The 12,110-nt window shown below is 47.7% G+C and overlaps 2 protein-coding genes across 3 annotated transcripts; one reads left to right on the forward strand and one right to left on the reverse strand.

The window, feature by feature from the left end:
- Window positions 1-265: 265 nt before the first annotated feature.
- TST (thiosulfate sulfurtransferase) lies at window positions 266-8,909 on the reverse strand. 2 transcript variants are annotated; one of them, XM_009950960.2, is made up of 2 exons: window positions 8,295-8,909; window positions 266-745 (listed from the first exon to the last, which is right to left on the reverse strand). In XM_009950960.2, exons 1-2 carry the CDS (start codon window positions 8,878-8,880, stop codon window positions 447-449), a joined length of 885 nt encoding a protein of 294 aa, XP_009949262.2. In that variant the 5' UTR covers window positions 8,881-8,909; the 3' UTR covers window positions 266-446. The 2 variants fall into 2 exon arrangements, with proteins under 2 accessions (XP_009949262.2, XP_086335783.1); XM_086479657.1 differs by having other exon boundaries at window positions 8,286-8,909.
- A 149-nt stretch (window positions 8,910-9,058) lies between these two features.
- On the forward strand, window positions 9,059-11,900 carry MPST (mercaptopyruvate sulfurtransferase). Its single transcript, XM_086479640.1, has 3 exons — window positions 9,059-9,117; window positions 9,669-10,321; window positions 10,905-11,900. Exons 2-3 carry the CDS (start codon window positions 9,727-9,729, stop codon window positions 11,201-11,203), a joined length of 894 nt encoding a protein of 297 aa, XP_086335766.1. The 5' UTR covers window positions 9,059-9,117; window positions 9,669-9,726; the 3' UTR covers window positions 11,204-11,900.
- Window positions 11,901-12,110: the final 210 nt, after the last annotated feature.

A 12,110-nucleotide genomic window follows, 5' to 3' on the forward strand; every position in this document is an offset into this window, starting at 1 on the left:
CAGGGGGTTGGCAAAAGCTCTTACATTGAGTCAATGACAGAACCACAGCTTGGCCCTCCTGTCTCCAGCACCCAGTGCTATATTTTAGTCCCAGACTTTTCATCCTTCCTGTTCCACCATGGACCCGAGCTCTCACCAGGCCACCAGAATTTCTGCAAGTCTCCAGCGAAGAGTACAACTCTCCTTCACGTTGCAAAGCCGTCTTCCCCACCCAGCACAAGCAGGTCACAGGCACAGAGAAGAATTAGAAATATTCACAGATGCATCATCTTAGAAGTAGATTTTATTAATTGTGAGACACTGAAAGATCGACAGAAATCTACTGATCATTCTTAGAAAAACTAGCAAAATCTAAATCAGCATGTTTTTTCTTTACTTCTCCCTTTTCCTGTACCCTGGGCTAGAGACAGCTGCTAGATCTCACTGCCCAAGAAATAACTCTCCCTCTAGGCCTTGTTGCGCTTCAACTCAGAGACCTTGTAGCGAGGTGGGGCACGGTGGAACCACTCTGACCAGGAACCATCATAAACAGCCACATCACGCTTGCCACACAGGTAGGCTGCCAAGGCAATCTGACATGCTGTGACACCTTTGCGGCATGTGGCTGTCAGTGGCTTTGAGAGATCCACTTTCTTCTCACGGAATATTTGTTGGATCTCCTCAATACTCTTCTCATGGCCAGTTTCTGTTAGGAATAAGTGGAAGGGTATGTTCACAGCGCCAGGGATGTGACCAGATTCCAGCCCTGCAAGAGTGAACAAGAAAAGGAAACATGAGCAAGGAGACATTAATGTATGTGAGGAAAGACACCTACAAAAAAGACATTAAAGAGACATCACTGCAGATATTCCCACTCTCTCCAAGATACTAATTTGATTCAGGTGATGATGAAGATGCAAAGCACTATGGGGCTAAAAAGAGAAGGACAAACAGTATTCAACTTTGCTGAAGTCAAAACTTCCAGAATATTTAGCAAACTATTTCCTCCCTGAAAGCAGTGAGAGGCAGGAATCTGAAGAAGCCCTAGACATGACAAGAATCAAAGAACCACCACAGAAAAGATCCTAACAAAAGCATTAAGGGGATCTGTGTAAAGAGGAATGCAGCAGTGCATTTCTGACCTTCCCCAAGAATGTCAGCAGCGTGTAGTGACAGCTTTCAGAAGCAGGAAGTGTGGCTTGTACGTGGAATTTGTGAAAGTAGTTATCTGTTCACAGTCTATTCCTGTGTCACCTTAAAATCATATTTCAGAAAAGCAAAGCAACCTTAAAGTCAGCCACATTACTGCCGAGGCAGCTATCCTGGGGCAATGGGGTCAGAGAAGTGAGAATTTAGATTTTCTATCACTTTTTATCCACTCCATGGGTGAAGTCAGCATGAGTTCTGTTTTTTTACTGGTATAACTGACCACTTCAGGCAAGTTGAAAGCTGCATCTCAAGAACAAGGTCTTTAGAGAGAAGCAGGTAGAAAAATATGACAGATAAGATTTTCATCATGCCCTTGAAATTCAAACTCTGTCACTATATGCTTAATCAAAGTCCATTATACTCAATGGAAGGTTTTCCACTGACTTTGAGAGGCTTTGCATCAAGTCTCACTGGAGCAGGAAATAGTACATATTACGTTGAAAATGCATTTCAGGGAATGGTTCCTTGCTAGGTTTGAACTTCTAATGAGACAGCTCTGGGAAAGTCACATAAACAGTAATCTGTTTCACTGACAGCTTTCCACTTGCCTAAGTCCTCGGGGTAACTGATCTCAGGAGATGGGAGATACTGAGGCAGGGAACCTTCGTCACAGTAAAATGATTAAACTATACCTAGCCAGAGACTGACATCACACATCATAATGACACTGCAGTTTCATTGTTCATGCAGAGTGATGTCATGACATGATATGTCACAAGGGGAAAACAGGGTTTTGGCAGGGTATTGAGGACAAAGTGAGAGCCTAAATACAACCAAAGCTGCCCTGAGTTAGCTTCACAAGATCTCTCCCTGTTCCAGATGGACTCCCTTTGTCTCTTGATTCAACCTCCCTGAGTGCCTTAGAAATCTGGCGCTGTCACCTTGTGCATCCTTCAGAAGTATTTAGCATTACAGGGAGAAGTCAGGAGAAACACTGCTGACTTCTGGAGGGATTAACATTTTTTTTAAAAAAAAAACCAAAAAACAGTGTTTTGGACTGATGCTTTCACCACATTTTTTCCAGTTCCAGAAAACAGCAGGTCATCACTTCAGTACAGAGAACTGCAAAACCCACACTCATTAATATACTGTCTGTATGACGGAGGGGAAATAAAAATAATACAAAAAGTGAATGTGAGAAAACCTTATTTGTAGATCTCAGACTGCAGAGCTTCTTACTGGAGTTACATGCCTGGGTTAGCCTACCACTTTCCCACAGAGTGAATGGTCCTGAACCTGTCAGTTGGCAAGGGATTTCTGCAAGGCTCTGCTGCACTACTGGGGATCACAGACAAGTCTGTGAGCTGCAGAACAATGCTCTCACACCATCATAGGGCACTGGGAAGTGTACTGAGATCAAAAAGTCCTGGGTGCTGAATTAGAAGGGCCAGCTCTTAATCAAGGCTTACTGGGACACCAGTTCACTTCTTAGGTATCCCAGGCCCCATGGTCATGACCGCTTTTCTAGACTGTTCACACATCTTAAAACAGGTAGGTTTGTACCCCTCTCATATTGGAGAGTCCCGTAACATAGACTCACCCCCCTTAAACAACTCTTCAGTTAGGAGCAAAGCAGATATGAAAAAAAAAAAGTCTCATTTTGGAGCATTTTTGACTTTAACCTATAGGGAGACTTCCTTGCTCCAGAGATTCAAAAGTCTGTGCTTTGAGACTGGTGCTTGCACTCTGTGACTGAAAGATGGGGAATTGTGTAAAAACTGCATTTACTCATGTACGTGGGTGTTCAGCTGAAAGAAAGAGCTGACATTGCACAACCACAATCTCTTGGACTGCCTACAAAGCACTCTTGAGTGGTTGAGGAAGTTTTACCAGCTCCCTCTCTGCTAGGACAAGAGCAGAGAAACACAGGACAGGAAGGCAAAGCAGCTGGGATCTGAACAGGGGAGAGGATACATCTGCTCCCGCCTCATATGACACAGAGCATACTCCACATCAGACTCATGCAGTCACCCTTAGAAACTCTAGGAAGGAGCCCTAGGATGACAGAGCCTGGCTCCCAGCTACTACAGTGATCACTTTATAGGTTCTCTTTCATAAAAGCATCCATCTCAGAACCAGTTTGGATTCTTGCCATGAAACTTCCCGCTGAGGTGCCTCCTTGTTCGCGTGAGGAGGAGTATTCATTTCTAATGTTACGTTTCTCACAGTCAGTCCATACACCATTTATCCTTGAGCTTAACATTGCTTTGCGGCTGAAATAAGTTTACCTCCCTTTCTGCTATTGCTCCAACACACTAGCAGCAGGCACTCAGCACTCCCAGCAGCCTCACACCCTTAGCCTAAACCCGGGGAGACCTCACTAGATGTATTTTTCACTGCCTTGGCCACCCTAGAAACAGTTCTAGGTGACTCCCAGGCTTCTGGATAAGGAAGTGGCATTTCCTAGAATCTCAACTGGTAGGTTAATAATCGCCATTGTCAAGGCCAAATTACATCTGAGGTTCTTGCACCCAGCTTATTCATCCAAGTCTTATCCTCTTCCATTGTTTCCAAATGTGGGTCTTCAGCTTGTAAGAGAAACACAAGCAATAAGTGTTTCAGGCTACTAAGCATCCAACCTAGCTCTCTGCAGCTTTATACTTCCTGTCACTTCTACCACTGCAGGTGGTACCTCAAATAATACTCCTCATGTGAGGATTTAAACCTTCCCAAGGCTGTGCCAACAGCACATCTCAGTAGCAACTCCCCACTTTCAGTGCCTTGATGATTCAGAAAAATGTGAAATAAAGCACAGAAGCAGAACGATGGGACCACGCTGGCACTTCCAGCCCCATAGATGTGCTTTCAGCACAAGCTGTTCTTATCTCCCTTATCTTCCTTTCAGTCAGTTTTTTTGGGAAGCTAACAGTACTTGTGCTATTTGCCCTCTTCTCACATTGAACTAATAATCCCTCTAATATTATGTCCAAAATATTAATGAAGTTCAAATGGAACAAGTCTACCTCGTAGGTGCTTCCCATGTCTGGAAGAAAAGTTCAGACATAATTTCCAGGCATGCATGTTCCCACTTCTCTTATCTGGCAAACCAATTCTGTTGGCAAGGAAATTGAGCCCTTAGCTGCAGCGCAAGTTTACCAAAGTATTTTATTCAATTTTGCCTTAATTTCAAGTAATTTTTCCTGAGGATTTTTTTGATAGCCTTCCAGTCTACCCATGTTATGATAATAGATCAACAGCTGCCTAGGTTGTGCTGTAGCTTCTATCCTAAATAGAAATACAAACTTTGCTAGTGTTTCTGCCCTACAGAACCTTGCTCTGATTAAATTTATTAAATTCTTGCCTCACTGTGTTGCAATGTCACATGCCTGATTTTTGACACATATTTGGGATGGAGATCATCTGCCTCACAGATCTGAGCTCACAGATATCTTTTGGTTATACTCCCTCTTTACTAATGATAATTTCTACTTCTTTCCCCTTCGTCTTGCTACCCCTCCCCCTACTCTACTGACTTACTCTCAGGAGAAAAAAAAGATGATAGCACAGACTCACTATAATTCCGAGGCTGTACATAAATAATCTTTCATCTGGAACCCCTGCTAACTGCATAGCAACTCTATTTACTCTTTCTCTCCTTGTTTTCTTTTTATTCACTTTGCTCCAGCAGTTTTTGTTATTTGTTTTAATTCCTTTTGCCAAGTCTCACTCAGCTTGGCTCCTGGCAATCCTCCCTCACAATTTGCAACCTGTAATATGTTATCTTCCTCACTGCCTAATTCCCTTTTCCACATCTGTTAAGATTCTCTGCTTAAATATATATCTTTCTGTTGGCTATTTATCTAGCTAACACTACACCCCCTTCTCTCTAGCCTTTTCCTTTGTGATGAAAGCTCCAGATGGAATTTCTTAACATCAAAAAGATGTAAGATGTGCCTTGTCCACATTTAACTCCCCGTGGTCTTGGAGTTGGCTGGATGCAGATAGGTGTTCCTTTCCAAATGCCTCCTCTGTTGCCTCCTTTTTAATCTCTCTCTTCCATTCCAACTGTATGCCTTGGAAGGAACCAGCAGTGGTCTCACGTATCCTACCGTGAACTCAGTGGAAGGAACACTTTTAAGCCTCGTCCTGGCCAGCTCCCTGGGAGTCTTGCAGTCAGGTCAATAGGCCTTTGCCACCAATGTCAAAATACTGTGTACATATACAGCCAAAAGAGTCAACTCTAAGAACCAGCACGGCCACGGTGCTAATTCTGGCAGCTGATGTTTGCCAACCTTGTCACATGAATGGACGGCTTTGGATTGTAGGTTCCTGTGGGTTGAAACAGACTTTATCAAAGTCTCTCACTCTCCATGTTGTGCTTTGAGTATTACTTCATGGTCAAAATAGAGCCACTCCACTCCCAGCTGCAGACTCCACTTGGAGAAAAGAAGGAAGAAGCAGCAACATTTCCTTCTCACTCCCACTGCCACTGAACATTCAATATAAGCAAAAGCTTTATGTTTGGGGCAGGGAAGACTGAGAGCTGGGAAAATGGGCAAAACTTTAAGAGTTGTGTATGTCCATGGGACACAAGGACTACCCAAGGGTTGAGAACGAAGAAAACCAGTTGGAAGCTCATGAAACGACTGGAGTTGCTTTTTTAGATGACAGATTTCTTGTCTGGCAACTTTCCCCTCTTTTCTCAGGTGTCTGCAAAAGAATTCAGACACTCACACCTTTTCTGTATGCATTCGTTCAGCTATAATTCTTGTTCCTCAGTTTTCAGTGCCCAATACTCAAGAGTCAGCCAGCACTGGTAAGCATCATGCAATTATTTTTATCATTTGCCCCTGAATTGCCTGAGATTGTCTCAGTTCAGGCTGGTTCCATAGACCTGCACCCTACAGCACCAGAGTAAGCAGGCCCTTGCAGAACCTGGTTGGGCCACTGCTGAATCACAGCTAGTGAGCAGGCCCGAGTTGTTCCTCCAGAAACACAGCACTGTGCAGGGACACCTTTAACCACTCAGTGCACAGGTCAGGGCTGCACATCTGATGGGCTGATGCTGGACACCATGCATGAACATCCAAGCTTTTTCATCCAAAGCAATACCTGCATTTAAGACCTATGAGACCTGTCTTACAGAAACGCCGTTCATTTTTCTCCACTCTGGCAACCTGGGCAACCTGAGCAAACCTCTCCCAGCAACTAAAAATTAGCCACGTGTTACAGTTTATCTTAAATGCTACAGAGGTCTAAATCCCAGCAAGGTAGCTGCTGCATAAAAATAAAACAGGGACAACTAATTCTTACCACAAGGAACTGAAAAACTAAAGAGGCAAAAGAGTCAGCTGAAATTAGCCTCTTCTGGAGATGGAGTTCATGGAACTGGAGAGATTAATTGACTTAATTAGGAAGTCAAGAGCTGAGGCAATAATTAAACTGAAATCACCTGAGAATGCAGTTCCTTAACCTCAAGACCATTCTTCTTCTCTAAATTGCAGGCAATGTTCCTCCTTCCTGACCGGATGACCCCTGTAATTAATCAGCATTGATTTCAAATTGCTCTTTTAGGTGTAAGCGCTGCCTTTTACAGCTGGCTGTAATGCAGCTACTGGCTAGCCTGGTTCAGAAGGCTGTCAAGCTCCTGTGGAACAAGCAGCTGCAGCTGGAGTGCTTATCCTGCTGGATCTGCTGTGGGAAGCAAAACTGGACCACCACAAATAAACTGTTCCATGCTGACTCACTTCAAAGGAAAAATCTGTTTTCAAGATGCTGTCAGGGGCTACAGTATTTGTCAAATGGTGACAACTCCCTCTTTGGGAAAGAGAATGTAAAATCCACCAGCTCACAGTGAGGAGCATTTTATTCACATCTTGAGGTTAAAATTCAACCTTCACTGTGGTTGGCTGCAGTAGGTGAAGAAATGGAATGAGCGATAAGCCTAACTCTCCCTCTCCCTGCAATAGTCTCCTCTGTCACTCCCATCACCTTTCTCACCTTCTGTGTTGTCTTGCATAGGCTGAGTGTGTTTGTGGGGACTCACTGTAGATGCTTATGTGAACCACATATACAGAGCCATTTACAGCCAAACACTCGTGAGGCTGGGATGAGGGAATTTATTTCAGGATACAGTGTCACACCCAATGGCTGTACAGCAGCACACATGTAAGAAAACAGGCAGAACACCTGACCCGCAAGGCAGCAGTTCAGCACTGTCTCAGGACCACTGAAGCCTGCCACACACTCACTCCCACAGCGTGGAGCTTGACTCAGACCGAACAACTGCTGCTCAGCTTTTCTGTGCTTTGTTTTTGAAATTCTGCATTTAATTTTAAATCATTTCTGTGATTCCCTTTTGAAGCAGAGGTTATTTTGGGATATACCAAGGCTTAAATTACACAGTAAGGGCCTCCTTTAACAACCAACTTGGATTTCATTCCAGGCACATTGCTGCACCAGCTGTCCCCACGGCACAGGACCTCTCCCATCCCTGCTGCTTCCATGTTCAGTGTTTGACAGAGGTAATAAAATCAATTTTTGTTCCTGTTACTTGAGGCATCCAAAAGAGAGAAGCTGACAGCCCATATATTTGGGAAGGGTTTGGGTTTTTTTTTACTGAAGCTTGTAGATTTAATGGCAGAGAGCAAAAGGGCAAAGATCAGCTCCAGCTAGTTCTCTATTGGCTGGGAACAGGAGCAAGAAGGACTATGTCCCTTGGGTTACTGTACTGCCTAAAACCTGGGCTTTTGCTGGTGCATTCATTATGGTGAGAGGTGCCTGTATGAATACTCATAGTTTGTGCGTGTCTGCTAGTGTTAGATAGGACCCTGAACAAACCCCTGGGAGCTCTCACCTCCCGTGTTTGCATTCTGTCTGATTTAACTTCTGTGGGGTGTGGATCCTGGAGTCAACTGACTGCAGAACTTTTCTGCTATTTCCTCCTGCAGCTTTAGAACCAGCTACAAGAAAAGCATTCTGTGAGGGCACCAGGATCCGAATGCTCAACTGTGTATCCCTTAAGGTAAACAAGCAAGTTAGGCTGAGGCATGCCTGTGCATTAGGAAACTCTGTTTGCTGGCTGGGACGAGTTGTTATGCCCGGACTAGTATTGACACCCATCCTCCTCTGGTGCAGAGGGCCGGTGCTATTCCCACCTCCATTACCTTGGTCCAGCTCGGTCCCCCGGAACCGGCCCTCGGGGCGGGAATCCACCACCTGGAACCGCAGGGACCCCACGTTCTGCATCATCTCCTCAAAGGTCTTCAGCAGGGCCGTGTTCAGTTTGGCCTTAAAGACAGCCGGGGCGGGCTGGCTGACCTCCGCTGTGACGGGGTGGCCTTCCTTCACCCAGTTCTTGAAGCCGCCGTTCAGCACAGAGACCTCCTTGTGCCCAAAGGCCCGGAACATCCACCAGGCGCGGGGTGCATAGAAGGTGCCCAGTTCATCCCCGTCGTAGACAACCACGTGGGTGTCGTTGCTGACACCCAGGCGCCCCACGTAGTCGGCAAAGTGGGACTCGCTGGGCAGCATGAAGTCATAGGGGGAGGCCTGGTCCCGGCACTCCTCGATGTCGAAGAAGGATGCCCCGGGGATGTGCCTCTCCTTGAACTCCTGCCGGGCGTTTCGCTCCTGCGGTGGGTACCAGGAGGCATCCAGTACCCGCAGGCTCGTCCCCACCCGCCCGGCCTGCACGGCCTCCGAGAGCCATTTGGCCGTGACCAGCGCCCTGCCCAGCACCTGCGGCGCCATCTCGGAGGGCCGAGGCCAGGACCGGGGGGTCGCCGCTGAGAACACCCGCACACACACAAAATGGCGGCGGCGGAGGGACGCGGGCCGGGAGGTGCGGCCCGAGGGGGCGGTACCGAGGGCGGGCGGGCACCGCCCGGGACCGTCCCGCTGGGAGGACCCCGGCTCCCGCCCCGCGGTGGCGGCCATGGCTGGCGGGGACTGAGGGCGGGCGCTGCTCGGCTGAGGTCTAGCACGGAGGTACGGGGCGGCGCGGCGGGCCGGACCCCCTCCTTCCCCCGCTGCTGCGCGGGGGGAGCCGCGGCCCCGCCGGTGCTGGGGTTGTCCGAGGCGGGAGGGGCCGCAGTGGGAGGCGGCGGGGGTGAGGGGCGCCAGGGCCCCGGTGAGGCCTCGGCTGGAGATACGCTCCGGGGCGGTGAAAGCGGTGGGGCAGAGCCTCCCCTCGTCGTGGGGCCGTGCCTCATCCCGGCGCGCTCGGTCCCCTCCGCTCAGGGTCCCTGGGGCTGCCCCGCTCCTCTCTTGCTGCTGTCAGCGCTGACTGGTGGTCGCTGGAGGTGGAGCCAGGTGGGCTGCAGGGGCTGAGCACAGGGCAGGACTCTGTCATGGCGGTCCCGCTTGGGTCAGAGTTTGAGCTGAGCTCTGTGAAACTATTTTCAGAGCATTTCAACCCCCTCACTGTAGGCTTAGCCAGTACCTCAGTGCAGACAGAGGTCTCTGGTCCCAAAATGCATCTTCGCCCAGTCGCTTTTTGTAAAACTGGTCTCTAATTTGCGACTTACTTTCTTTTGTAGTCAGGTGGATTCAGGCAGACCCCAGGAATCAGGTGATCTCAGCCAGGGCTCTGGAGCAATGTCGCAACAACTCCTCTACCGTGCTCTGGTGTCTGCAAAATGGCTTTCGGAAGCCATCAGGTCCCAGCAAGCTGGTCTGGCCTTAAGAATTGTGGATGCATCCTGGTATTTGCCAAAGATGAAGCGTGACCCAAAGCGGGAATTTGAGGAGCGTCATATCCCTGGTGCAGTTTTCTTTGACATTGACCAGTGCAGCGACCGTACTTCGCCTTATGATCACATGCTGCCCAAGGCTGATGACTTTGCTGAGTATGTGGGGAAGCTGGGTGTGGGGAATGATTCCCATGTTGTGGTGTATGATGGCAGCGACCAAGGTCTCTTCTCAGCACCCCGGGTGTGGTGGATGTTCCGGGCCTTTGGACATGAAGCTGTCTCCCTTCTGGATGGTGGCCTGAAGAACTGGCAGCGAGAGGGGAATGCGCTGAGCTCCGGGAAAAGCCAGGTAGCTCCTGCCGAGTTCCATGCCTCCTTGGACAAGTCTCTGGTGAAAACGTACGAGGATGTCGTAGATAACTTGGATTCCCACCGCTTCCAACTAGTGGATGCGCGCGCTGCAGGACGGTTCCGGGGAGTAGAGCCAGAGCCCCGAGATGGTAATGTGCCTCCTGAGACATTGGCATAATGAAAAGGGGCTTCATTTAAGGTCTGTCTCCTGTAGAGGTAATGTCTTTTATCGGAAGGGACTCGAAGCAGTGTATCCACCTGTCCTCCTCTCCTTTTGACTAGCAAGTACTGCTCCGTGAAAATTCAGGAGTGGGGAGGCTGTGTATTTTTTTTTTCATGAAGGGCTGGTGTGAGGAAGATAGCTTTCATACATCTGAAAGATACATTGGTCTCTTCATGGTACTGGTGCAACTCTTCCCCTCAGAAGGGCCTGTGGATATGCTTCAGTCAGTGCCTTGTCAGAGTGGGTCACTCTGATGTGGGGAAGATGTGAAGGGAACTGGGAGGAAGAACAGAACTTGGCAGGGTTGTGTCCATACTGTAACCTGAAGGTTAGAGCCATCCTTCCTGAGTAATCTAGTAAAGCAAAGTTTAACAAAAATAAATGCATTTGTTTTAACAAAATACACTAAACAAAGAATATTCCCTCACAGTCAAACAGAGAATGGGGTTTGCAATGGATTTGTCACAGACAGTAGAGGTTAATTCCTATCTGTATTGCTTTTCCTGCAGGAATTGAGCCTGGTCATGTCCCGGGGTCAATGAACATCCCCTTCACCGATTTCCTCACAGAGTCTGGCTTAGAGAAGACCCCTGAGCAGATCCGCAGTCTGTTCCAGGAGAAGAAGGTGGACTTGTTAAAGCCGGTGGTAGCCACGTGTGGCTCTGGGGTCACTGCCTGCCACGTGGCTCTGGGGGCATACCTCTGTGGCAAACCAGATGTCGCTGTGTACGATGGGGCCTGGGTGGAATGGTATATGCGAGCACAGCCTGAAAATATTATTTCTGAGGGAAAGGGGAAGACGGTGTAATAAGCTGCTTCGTCTCCCAGCTTTGCAGATAATTTGCCTTGAAACAGGATTTGGAAAAGATGTTGTAGTATTCCTGGTTAAGTGTCCTCAGTTGAAGGTGTTGGGTAACAAGTCCAAGTACATAGCGCTTTGGCACTTTCTCCTTACCTTACTGGTACTGCTTTGGGGCATAAAGATGACCTGGGCAGCCAGCTCTAAGTGACCCTGCTTGAGCAGGTGGGATGAAGCAGATGTCCTGCTAAGGTCACTTCCAACCTCAGCCATTCTGTGATTCTGTGACCTTTTTACCATATCAGATGGAGGGGAGAGAGTGCTGGTCGCAGCACAGGGAAGTAATTTGAGTCAAGCCAAGCTCATGACTCGGGATGTTCTACCATGTTCACTCACAGGATGGTCATACTTGTGTAACTGTGCCTCATGATCCTGTTCTCTGCCTGTGTCCTAGAAGCCATCCATGCACTTTATGGCCATTTTGAAGTGTGAAACTTTGGGGAAAGACATAGCTGTTAAAGGAGCAAATATGGCTTCCAGGTTGGCACTTAGGTTAGAGACTTGGTTTGGATTTCTTCTTTCACTTGGACTCTTAACTGCAATATGTACTTAGCCGGTTTTGTACCCCCATGATCCAAAATCTGCCTTGGGAAAAAGTGAAGATTCTGGGATTAAAAAAAGGTAAATAAACACATGTTTCAAGGTATTTCTGCTGAATGGAACTTATATGAGTGTTGCTTGGGTGATTCCTTTCCAGGAACTCTGTTTTTATGGGATCACTTTGTCTTGATGTTTCAAATGAGATGTTGCCTTCTCTTCATGAGTAGAACTGCTTCTTTTACCCTCAACAAGCTCTTTGGCCCAAGAAAGACAATGGCATGCCTCTTGGGCCTTTATACCATCTTCCTTCTTTCAG

Source organism: Leptosomus discolor, chromosome 1 (assembly GCF_034619465.1).
Source record: "Leptosomus discolor isolate bLepDis1 chromosome 1, bLepDis1.hap2, whole genome shotgun sequence".
NCBI lineage: Eukaryota > Metazoa > Chordata > Aves > Leptosomiformes > Leptosomidae > Leptosomus > Leptosomus discolor.